Below are 12,020 nucleotides of genomic sequence, written 5' to 3' on the forward strand. Positions count from 1 at the left end.
ATGCCTTGTGTGTGCTATACAAATTCTGAGGCCTGGCCCTGCATGAAGCCCATTTCCCCAGCACTGTCTGGTGGTCCCCGCTGGACTGTGCTCACCCTCAGGCACTGAGAGCCTGGCTGAGTATTGCTGGGAATGGCACAACTGGGTGTGCAGTGATTACAGAACCTCTCCCTGACCCTGCAGGAACTCGACAGGGAACCCTGGGCCACATCTGAAGGAAAACGGTTAGGGAAGAGAAGTGTTAGCAGTTGGGTTGAGGAAGTGGCTCGTGTGTGTCAACATCAAACCTAGACCTCATACCTCCCCCCACAATACACCCCCCAAGTCCTGGGACAGGGTCTGTTAGAAAAGGAGGGGCCCTCTGGAGTGCCCAAAGCTGGCAGCAGCCTTGTGAGCCTTTAAGCTGAGTCAGAATCTGCCAAGTGTGCCAAATGGTGAAGGAAGGAAGCAAAGGCAGAGCTTGGAAGGTCGGAACTGCCTTGTCTCTTCTTAGTTCTGCATTAGGGCAAATGAATAAGCAAAGAAAAAGTGTCTTTGAATGGCACTCTAGGATGATCAGCACTGCGCGACGCAGAGCCCTCAGCACACCAGATGTGGTCCAAAACCAAGAAAATCATTGACAGGTAAGAGAAAGGAAAAAAAAAAAAAGCCAAGATTCACACCCCTAGCCCAACCCTCTCCCAAATTTAAGAGGTATTTAGAGAAATAAGACCAACGCAACACCTAAATCTGGACTGAGTCCTGATCATTTAAAAAAAAAAAAAACCTGTGGAAGTAATTATAATATACAAAAATAACTTGCTTAATATCTTGAATTTTCTAATTTGCAAAAAGAGTCACATCAGTACCAATTCATAAGATAATTAGGAGGATTGAATGGGTTATATAAAGTCCTTAGAGGAAACAATATTAAGCAATATATAAAGGCTTGCTACTTACTATTCACCTTGTAAAAATAATAAACTTAAAATTTAAATGCTAGTAGAAAGCCTATATTCTCATTTCTTTTTTTTCATGGTTTTTGGGTCACATCCAGCAATGCTCTGGGGTTACTCCTGGCTCTGTGCTCAGGAATCATTTCTGAAGAGCTTGGGGGACCATATAGGATGTCGGGGACTGAACCTGGGCAGCTGTGTGCAAGGCAAATGCCCTACCCACTGCCTAGCTGCAGTCCAGGTCCTTATTTTTTCTTTTTTTGCTTTTTGGGTCACACCTGGCGATGCACAGGGGTTACTCCTGGCGGTGCTCAGGGGACCATATGGGATGCTGGGAATCAACCCGGGTCGGCCACGTGCAAGGCAAACGCCTTACCCGCTGTGCTATCTCCCCAGCCCCTAGGTCCTTATTTCTGACATAACAAGAAACATTGAAGGAAAGGTAGACCAAGATCACATTAGACAATGCATAGGATACAAAGGAGAAAAAGCACAGGTATGCAAATGGTTTATTAAAAACAAACCAAAAAAACAATGGACACTCTGAAAACAAACTGACCGAAAGTATCAGACACTTTTGGGGAATAATTAAACTCACTAAACATCTGTAAACAAGAATAAATTTATTTAATTTCTTTTAAAGATTTAATGATATACAAAATGTATATAGAATATTATCTTTAATACACTTTTTCTTTCTCCCCTCATCAATATTAAACACTATTTAAACAGTTTCTCACTTCTTGCTTTGTCTGTATCTATGAGATACACTACAGAATACAAATAAGATTTACACTGCTCCCTCCAAATAAAAATAAAAATTAGTACCTAGAAAGTAAAAAGAAAAAAAAAAAAACAAAGCGTAAAACTTTAGTCAGATGAAAAGCTTTTCTTACTGTTGAGTATTCAACAATATCTGGGGCAGTTAAATTACATTTTATTGGCATAATGTTGCATTGCAATCTCCCGACATCACATAATAATCCAACTCAGTTTCTTAAATAAGTACCACGCACACACATACACACACACAAACTTTCCCCCAAAACCCTCATATTCAGTTGTTCCTGCCCACTTTTAAATATGTAAGAGTTCATGTTTACACATTCTGACTGATCTACCGGTCAATAAAATCTTTGGAAAAGTATGCAATTTCCAGGTTGTCACTACAGATATAGATAGGAAAAAAGCACTTTTAACTTTTCTCACTAGGTAACTTCTGTCTAATAGTGCCTGAAGTTTTTTCCTTTGCTCATTTATACCAATCTATCATGGCTTTCTTCTACTTAATAATAACTTGATAAAACAATGTTTATAAAAAACAAAAACAAAACCCACCAATACTTTTGCACAATTTGGGCTCTATATAAATTGGCTCTATCTTTAAATATGGAGTCAAACCCTGATTCTTAGAGTCCCTCTTTGAAAATGGTTTCAGCAAAGGCTTCTTCTATTTCTGTGAGCCTAAATTATTAAGTTACCTCCTTTACCTGGACCAATAACCTGCTAGCTGGATTCCAGTAACTTCCATCGATGTACACACCAGAACACACCGAGGAAACCTCTGACTGCCACTGAACCCAAAAGGGTGGGTCATTTCTTCTCTTCGCTACCTGCACGGCAGTAAGCCAGCTGCCAGTGTCATCTGCAAGGACACCTAACTTTGGTTAATGGTATTGCACCACAGGAGAGAGGGCAGGACCCTCATGAGGACAGAGTCAAATGAAATCCTGGGGGAGAGGGTGGGGAGTGAGGGCAGGGGGGAAAAGCCCTTAAAAAGTTATAAATACTAATTTCCTTTAAAACTTAACAGCTGCCCACTCTCTCCTACAGGGAGTTTCTGGCTGAGCAGACTCATCAGGTCGGAAGAAGAGGGATCTTCCTCCCGGTCAGAGTCAGCGCAGACAACCTGCACACACACTTCTCCAGGAACCAACCATTTCCTGCTAAAGGAAAAGTGACACTAACAGTTTGGGTGAGGTGTAGACAAAAAGAAAAGAAAGAAAAAAAAAAAAGAAAATTGACTCAGTATTCTTATAACATCAGACGAATAGAACTGGCTGACTCAGATTCTTTGGTGGAATCTCCAGGCTGAAGAGTCAAATCTGCAGGCTCATCCTGAGGAAATATGATTTTATCAGGTGTATAGTCATTCCTCTTCAGATCTATAGTCGCCACCCCAAAGAAAAGGAGAAAAATGGTCAGCATATTTTAGAAAGGGAGGATTAAGAACATTTCCGAAATCGGTTTTTTATCTCCGAATGTGCCAGATGTACTTTCTTAGCAGATTACTATAAATTCAAGTCACAAAATTTATACAGATAAAAAAACAATCCATCAGGGGGCTGAAGTGATAGTACAGCGGTTAGAGCGTTGGCTTTGCATGCGGCAAACCTGGGCTTGATACCCATACCACATAAGGTCCCCTGAGCTCCTCCAGGAGTGATTCCCGAGCACAGAGCCAGAGCAAGCCCTGAGGGCTGCCAGTTGTGGCCCACTAGCAAACAAAGCCAACCCATCAAACAAGTAACCCTTATGTTAAAACCCTAACTACAAATATAGGAACATAGCAATCAATAATCCCCCTGCTCTCAAGAAATTCATTACCTCTGTGGGTAAAAAAAAAAAAAAGAAAAAAAGAAAAAAGAAAATCGAAGAATTACAGCAGAAATAGGTGCATAGAATTTTTCCCCCCCTTTTTTGGGTCACACTCGGCAATGCACAGGGGTTATTCCTGGCGGTGCTCGGTACCATATGGAATGCTGGGAATCAAACCCGGGTCGGCCGCATGCAAGGCAAACGCCCTACCCGCTGTGCTATCACTCCAGCCCCGGTGCACAGAAGGTTTAAGTGTACTAAAGGCAAGGTGGAAGGAGGTGTATATATACATATATATATATATATATGTCACTGTCACTGTCCTCCCGTTGTTCATCGATTTGCTCGAGCGGGCCCAGTAACGTCTCCATTTTGACAGTTGTTACTGTGTTTGGCATATCACGGGTAGCCAGGCTTTTGCCATGCGGGCGGGCGAGATACTCTTGGTAGCTTGCCGGGTGATTCTTTTACACAAGGAAGGGCAGAAAACTTAAGAGATCGTATTTGTGTGAAGCCCTAAATATTGAGAAATAACCTATTAAAAAACTCTTAGAGGAGTTTTTTTTTGGGGGGGGGGATGGGAGGGGGGAAGCCTGCTGAGGGGAAGACCAGCAGTAAAGGTCCAGCAGCAGATAACAGCCAAGTGTGGCCAAACTGGCCTATGGGAGAAACCTGGCTTGCTGCTCACCTTCCCCCATCCCTTAAATTTGTTATTACTGCTAGGGGGACCACCCATGTGCCTGGGATCAAATTCAGGGCCCCGTGCAATCAAGGAATACACACTCGGGCCACATCCCCGGTCCTGTTATGTAAGCTTCAGGTATTTACTGCCTGTTCTTACACTCTTACTTTACTGAAGAATGCAGTGCATTCTGTCAGTGTTTTCTTTCGGGTCTTCAATGACTATTCTACACAGCTAAAGGGGTAGGGTGCTGTGGCATAGGCCATAAATCTCACAAAGCATAAAACATGTAACACCTGGCCTTATCTGACATTGATTTATGCAATGCCAAGCTACAATAAGGACTAGATTTTTACAGTGAAAATCCACTAGGAGGGGGTTAGAGTGATAGCACAGCAGGTAGGCCATTTGCCTTGCATGCAGCCGACCTGGGTTCGATTCCCAGCATCCCATATGGTCCCCAAGCACCACCAGGAATAATTCCTGAGTGCAGAGCCAGGAATAACCCCTGAGCATCGCTGGGTGTGACCCAAAAAGAAAAAACAACAACAACAACAACAAAAACCTGTCCTATAGAGTTCTGGCAAAATTCAAGGAAACAAAGTAGTGGGAATGATGATGGGAGAGGTACATTCTTGGAAGATTTCAGAATTAAGAGTGGGCAGAAACTGTACCAGATTGGCCACGAAAGCAAGATATTTCTGCTAGAAAAATCTACCACAAATTAAAGGAGATAACAGAAAGCCTATATAATGTACACCTCAAAACAGAAGCAAGTTCCATGTACTTCACAAAGACCAACTCACTTAATCTTGATTAAAAAAACAAACAAAAAACAAAAAACAAAAACAGTCCACAGGGCATTCTGATGGACAACAAAGGGGTGGAACCACTGGTAGGTGCCCAGATTTATAGCAACAACTTGCAAATCTCCAGATGAAAAATGAAGTTAGTATTGAGAGAAAGTGCCTGCAGTTTATATTCTTTTTTCATTTTTTGATTTTCGGGTCATATACGGCAATACTCAGAGGTTACTCCTGGCATTGCACTTAGGAATAATACCTGGTGGTGCTCATGGGACTATGTGGGATGCCAGGAATGGAATTCAGGTTGGCTGTGTGTAAGGCAAATGCCCATGATAGTACCTGCTGTACTATCATGCTGCCCCCTTTTTTCTTTCTTTTCTTTTTTCCCTGTCTCTCTGCTTAGGGATCAGTCCTGCTGGGGACTGGGGGACCATCTGAGGTGCTGGGGATTGAACCTGAGTAGGAAGCGTGCAAGTTGAGTGTCTTGCCCAGTGTATTATCTCCCTCTGGCTCCACATTTTCTTTTTTTCTTTTGGGGGGGTCCACCCAGTGATGCACAGGGGTCACTCCTGGCTCATGCACTCAGGAAATACTCCTGGCGGTGCTTGGGGGACCATATGGGATGCTGGGAATCAAACCTGGGTTGGTTGCGTGCAAGGCAAACGGCCTACCCGCTGTGCTATCGCTCCAGCCCTTTCACAGTTCTTATTCTTGCTTCATGAAAACCTTTGTTCTCAACTTTTCTGCCAGAATAATCTAAAAATTTTCATCCTTCAGGTGTAAGCAAATCTCCCAGTTGCCCAGGAAGTATTCCTTGATCTCTAAGTTGTGCTAAGAAACCTGTTTACTTGTTTGATTTTTTTCTGCTTGGCATTTGACATTCAGTAACTCCATTAATCTTGTCAATATTCATTATTTAACTAAACTCTGCTGAGGGCAGGGACAACGCCTGTCTGGTTCACCCCAGGCAGCCAAAGTATCTAGTACAATTCCTGGCACGCAGTAGATAAATATCTATGAAACAAATGAACTTTGTGCTTTTCTAAATGGGGAAGGAAGACAGCTCCCCTTATAGCCAACAAGTATTTGTGCCTCTGATCTTACTGCAGTAAATAATTGTTAATTTATTTACTATACAGATCACCTGAAATGCTTACCTGGAAGTTTAAGTTTTCTACAGCAAGAATTACAGTGATGTTTTGCTCTGAAGTTTTTTATTGCATCTTCTCCTAGATTTGCCGGACCAAAAACCATATCACAGGATCTGCAGAATTGGTAGTTAAAATGAGAGAATGAAAAGGCAATTTGTAAACATAGAAATGGAGACTTTAAAGTTATAAAAATGACAATGGAATTATAAAAACTTTGTTTTACCTCTTTTCTTCTGCCTTTATCACAGATGGGTCAGTCAAATTTTCGCCCACACCTTTACATGTACATACAAAAGAAAAAAAAGAAAATTTTATACGGTGTAACTAATGTAACATTGATATTTGTGGTCACTTTATAGCAACACCCCCCCAAAAAGACAAGACACCCCACTAAGTACTGCATTACTCAATTTACGTACTAAATTGCTCCAATGTCTTGAAGGTATTCCTCCTGGTGATCCGTAACCTAGAGTTGACCTGAGCGCCGCACCTGAACCAACAAAGATTCTGTGCATTCTACAGTTGCCCTCCCCACCTTGATCTCAAAGGACACTGAAGCATACAAAGGTATAGTCGCCATTATGTAGTTGCGAGGTGGGGGGAGGTGCCCGAGCACACGGCTCAGCAGAGAGATGCGTGACTCACAACATATGCAGCCGTTAAGTTCAAACCCCCATTATCACCGGGAAGCTGGACGCGGTTAAATGTTTTATTATATTTCACGTAATCATTCATCTACGAATGACTACTAACACTTGAATACTCTTTTAACCCGTGAATGTAAAATCTAAGAAAACAGATTTTCCTTTTGTCTTGGGGGGGTTGGTGGGGGCCTCTTGGTCAGAGCTCAGTGGGCCTAGGGCACTAGAATGACTCTTGGCCAAACTTAATCGAAGAGTTCGCTGCTCGGGATGCAGTGGTCTCAGGTCAACCCTGGTGGTGCTCAGGGTCGCTCAGGGCCATACCCAGCGGTATATATGGGCCCAGACTGTCAGGTTCCAACTTAGACCCCTGAGCATGCAAGGCTGCTTTGGCTGCTCAGCTGTATTAGAACTTTATAATGGGAAAACAGAATTAAAACATGATACTACTACTACTCACCACACCGACAGGCACTAATCACATGAATAGATATCAAGGAAAAAAGTACTGGAAAGGTAGGTATTCATATAGCTTTTTCTTTTGCTTTTTGGGTCACACCCAGCGATGCTCAGGGGTTATTCCTGGCTCTGCCCCCAGGAATTACTCCTGGCGGTGCTCGGAGGACCATATTGGATGCTGGGACTCGAACCCGGGTCGGCTGCGTGCAAGGCAAGCGCCCTACCCGCTACGCTATCACTCCAGCCCCTCATATAGCTTTTTTTGGGGGTAAAAATCCAGTGTGGTTTGAGAATATACTGTGATTTCTATTCTCTTTTTCATGTTTTTTGGGCCACATCCGGTGGTGCTCAGGGCTTATTTCTGGCTCTGCACTCAGAGATCACCCCTGGCAATTCTTGGGGGATCATATAGGGCCCAGGGATCAAACCCAGGGGGAAAATATGCAAGGCAAACACTCTACCTGGTCTATTATCTCTCTTCTCTGGCCTTCAATTTTTTATTTTTGGGCCACACCCAGTGATGTTCAGGGGTTAGTCCTGGCTCTGCACTCAGGAATTACTCCTAGCAGTGCTCAGGGGAGCATACAGGATGCTGGGGACTGAACCCGGGTTGACTGCATGCAAGGCCAACACCCTACCTTACTGTACTATAGCTTGGCCCCACCAGCTTTTTTTTTTTTTTTTTTTAAACAATCACCATTTTATCTCTCTTCTATTTTCAGGTAATGTTAGTTCTAAAGTCTGTCCATCAGTCTTATACCCTTGTTTAAGATAAAGCCATCCAAATATTTGCATTTTCCCTTGTGACTTACTTTACTCTGCCTAAGTCCCTTGGGCAAGTTCCATTCTTACTGCAAATGGCAGAAGTTTCATCATTTTAAAAAAACTGTATTTCCTGTTTGGGGGCCTCCCCAGTGGTGTTGAGTGGGTGCCCTGTCCTATCCCTGGCAGCACCTGGAGGCCACCCAGTGCTAGGGCTGGAGTCTGATTTCCTGTGTCACGCAGGTACTCCAAACCTTTGATCTATCTTCCAGGACTTATCTTTTTCTTATTTCTGTAAACAGCTGAAGAGTATTCCACAGCAAAATGGTTCATCATCTCTATCCAAATATATGGGCACTTTGCCTTCATATTTTACTCTCAACTCAATTTGTAATAAACGCTGGCAATGTAAAACACAGGTGGAGCTCAGGGTAGAACACTTGATTTGCACGTGAGGTTCTGGCCTTAATTGCCAACCAGCGCTGCAATAACAAACACCAAACACAAACAAGCCAACAAGCCATTTAAGTGGATAGGACTTTCATTCTTCTGTTGCTTTGGGCCATACTCAGCAATGCTCAGGGGTTACACCTGGCTCTGCACTCAGGAATCACTCCTGGCCTTACTGAGAGAACCCTATAGTTCCCTCATGGTGCCAGGATCAAACTGGGTCAGCTGCATGCAAGGCAAGCAGTGCCTTCCCTGATAAACCAGAACTCTGGCCTGGATATGAGTTTCTGGGCTCCAAAAGAAGGAAGGCAGTATCATAAGGAATGCCTAGCCTCAGTTTCTTACAGAAGCTCCAGGGCACTTTGCAAAAACAGTTTCAGCAACGTACATTCCCAACAACAGTGCATCAAAGCTCCTTCTCTGTACCTCCTTCAACATTTACTCTTATTGTGACTTTTGCTGTGAGCCATTCTCAAAGGTGTGAGGCAGTGTCTCATTAGGGGCTTAATTTTGATTTTCCTGATGACCATTGATGACAAGCATTTTCTCAGAGGCCTATTAGCCATCTGTATATCCTCTTTGGAAAAGTATTTATCCGAATACTTTTTTGAATAAATGGATAGAATTATCCATTTTTAAAAATCATTATTTCTCTTGCTGTTGCTGAATTTAATGAGTTATTTATTTACCTGGGATATCAGGAGACTTTCACAGATGTATACTCCTACCATTCAGGTGTTTTGTTCTTTCTATATTTCCTTTTGCTATACAGAAGCCTTTTAATTTAATCTAGTCCCAACTGTTCATTGCTACTTTTGCTTCTTTTACTGTTGGGGCTGAATTGCCTAAAATCTTCCCTAAAGACCTGGACGTTTCATCTATGCTTTTATTTACTTTATGGCTTAAGGTCTGTTTTTTTTGGCCCATACCTAGCTGTGCTCAGGCACACTCCTTGAAGGACTCAGGGAACCATTTAATCCCTGGAACCCCTAGCAGTGCTGGGGGCTGAAGTAGAGTTTGCCGTATGCAAGGCCAGCACTTAAATATCTGTACTCTTGGGGGGTGGAGCGATAGCACAGCGGGTACGGCCTTGCACACGGCCGACCTGGGTTTGATTGCCAGCATCCCATATGGTCCCCTGAGCACTGCCAGGAGTAATTCCTGAGTGCATGAGTCAAGAGTAACCCCTGTGCATCGCCGGGTGTGACCCAAAAAGAAAAAAAAATAACCAATCTGTACTCTCCCTCTGGCCCTTACACTAAAGTTTTTAACCATGCTCGATTTATTTCTTTGAAAATTCAGCTAGGCTATAGTCCAGCTTCATTCTTTGGCATATGTTTGTCTAGTTTCCCAGCCCGATTTGTTGGAGAGACTCTGCTTTTCCCACTGTATGATCTTAGATCCTTTGCCATAAATTAAAATATTGATAAATGGGGCTGGAGTGATATCACAGTGGGTAGAGCATTTGCCTTGCATGGGGCTGACCCAGATTCGATTCCCAGCATCCCATATGGCCCCCTGAGCACCGCCAGGAGTAATTCCTAAGTGCAGAGCCAGGAGTAACCCTTGTGCATCGCCGGGTGTGACCCAAAAAGCAAAAAATAAATAAATAAAATAAAACATTGATAAGCGCCTAAATTTATCCCTGGACTTCTTATTCTATTTCACTGTTCTGTGTCTGTATTATACCAATATCAGAGAATTAAAAAAAAAATGTAGTGCAAGGGGTCACCAAATCTTGCCCCAGCCCTAAAATTCTCAGTTTTCTTTCTGGGGTAATCATGTACCACATAACTAGTCTAACTACCTGAAACTATCATGCTATGAAAACGTCCATGTTGCTTTAATGCTTGGTGAAGAACTAAGAAATCCAGCTAATCATGAACAGGCTAGAGTTGAGCTGTCCACAGTAACATATAGTCATCTGAAAGTTCCAAGAAGATCCCAAAGATGAACCATCTCCATTAATGCCCTGCCCACATTTCTGAACCAAAGAAATGTACTGGGCCCGCTCGAGCAATCAAATTGCACCACATGAAATGGTTGTTTTACCTTGTAAATCAAGCACCAATAACTCTCCTCTGGTATATTCGTAAGTCCAGTGGCTAAAGGCCAGCATGATCTCTTCCAGTGTATTAGTTGGAATAATCTCATCACCATTGTTATTGTTGTATTTTCTAAATTCTCCAGTCATGCATTCTTCCACAGCAAACCACTGTCCTGCTGAATGGCAATATAGCAGGAAAACTTCAAGGAACCTTATAAGAAACAGTTATAGACATTACTGGCAATTTTGTTGATAACATTTTAATTAATATTTAAAAAGGGTTAAGTAAATTACAACATCAATAGTTAAAAAGAGGTTCCATAGTATACTAAAAGATGCAAGAAAAATGTCAACATTTACCTTGGAGAATATGGTATGGATTTGGGTTTCATTTGGTTGAAGGCAAATGTGAGCTTTTGTGCTGCTCTCTGCTGTTGAATTTCCTAGAGAGAAGGAGGAGAAAAAAAAAGTTTTTCAATATTTACACTTAAGATTTTGTCTGCTAAAATTTATCTTTCAGAAGGGAAATAGTAAGTTCAAATAACGTTCCACATTCCTGAACCGTTAGAACTTACTCTGAGACAGAGGTGCAGAACGGTATCCTCTTTATAAATACTTGACCATGTGTTGACCACTTCCGGAAGGAAAGACTTGATAATATAAAGATGGCCTGATTTGAGGATATCGTGTTCTGACCAGGTACACTGTACTTTGACAGCTCTCCGTAAGCCTCCTCCCATCTCTTCTTTACTTAAAAACTCTATTTTGGCACAGAGGCCGAGCTGTGACCATGAGGACATGCTGTTGTTCAGGATACTGGGTGAGCTCTCCTCCAAGCGGTACACGGTGACAGGCTCACCTGCGGCACAAAAGGGCACTCAGTAAGGCGGAAGTAGGGCACTGGAGAGAACCAGGAGGAGTAAAAACTTTTTGCTCATTTTAGTTCAAATTAGGGGAGGGAGAGGGGACGACACTGACAATTGTATTTTATAAAAAAAAGTTCAAGCCAAAAAATGCTGAAAAATCAGTTATCTACTAATTTCTCAATATTCACATTAGAAATTAGTGATGGCACTGTCTGAGCACTGAGCACTGTCCTCCTGTTGTTTATCGACAGCTCGAGCGGGCCCAGTAACCTCTCGATTTTGAGACTTGTTACTATGTTTGGCATATCAAATATGTCATGGGTAGCCTGCCAGGCTTTGCCGTGTGGGAGAGATACTCTTGGTAGCTTGCCGGGCTCTCCGAGAGAGGCGGAGGAATCGAACCTGGGCCGACCAGGTCAGCCGCGTGCAAGGCAAACGCCCTACCTGCTGTGCTATCATTAGTGATGGCAGTTACTTTTAAGATTTGAACATTTCAGGTGCTGGAACAACAGCAAAGTGAGCAGGGCGTTTGCCGTGCGCGCGGCAGACCTGGGTTCAATTCCCAGCACCCCATATGGTCCCGAGCACCACCAGGAGTAATTCCTGAGTGCCCGAGCCAGGTG

General features: G+C 43.0%; 1 protein-coding gene across 2 annotated transcripts in view; it reads right to left on the bottom strand.

Moving 5' to 3' along the window:
• Positions 1 to 1,541: 1,541 nt before the first annotated feature.
• TRPM7 (transient receptor potential cation channel subfamily M member 7) overlaps positions 1,542 to 12,020 on the bottom strand; it is a 104,860-nt gene continuing 94,381 nt past the window's right edge. For both annotated transcript variants that reach the window (XM_056135351.1, XM_056135352.1), the window contains 6 exons: positions 11,107 to 11,390; positions 10,892 to 10,974; positions 10,537 to 10,742; positions 6,396 to 6,447; positions 6,179 to 6,285; positions 1,542 to 3,100 (listed from right to left, as the gene is read on the bottom strand). In XM_056135351.1, the coding sequence (XP_055991326.1) occupies positions 2,970 to 3,100; positions 6,179 to 6,285; positions 6,396 to 6,447; positions 10,537 to 10,742; positions 10,892 to 10,974; positions 11,107 to 11,390 (863 nt within the window). In that variant the 3' untranslated portion in view covers positions 1,542 to 2,969. The remainder of the gene's footprint in view (positions 3,101 to 6,178; positions 6,286 to 6,395; positions 6,448 to 10,536; positions 10,743 to 10,891; positions 10,975 to 11,106; positions 11,391 to 12,020) is intronic.

Source organism: Sorex fumeus, unplaced genomic scaffold, assembly GCF_029834395.1.
Source record: "Sorex fumeus unplaced genomic scaffold, SorFum_2.1 ptg000111l, whole genome shotgun sequence".
In the NCBI taxonomy this organism is placed as follows: Eukaryota; Metazoa; Chordata; class Mammalia; order Eulipotyphla; family Soricidae; genus Sorex; species Sorex fumeus.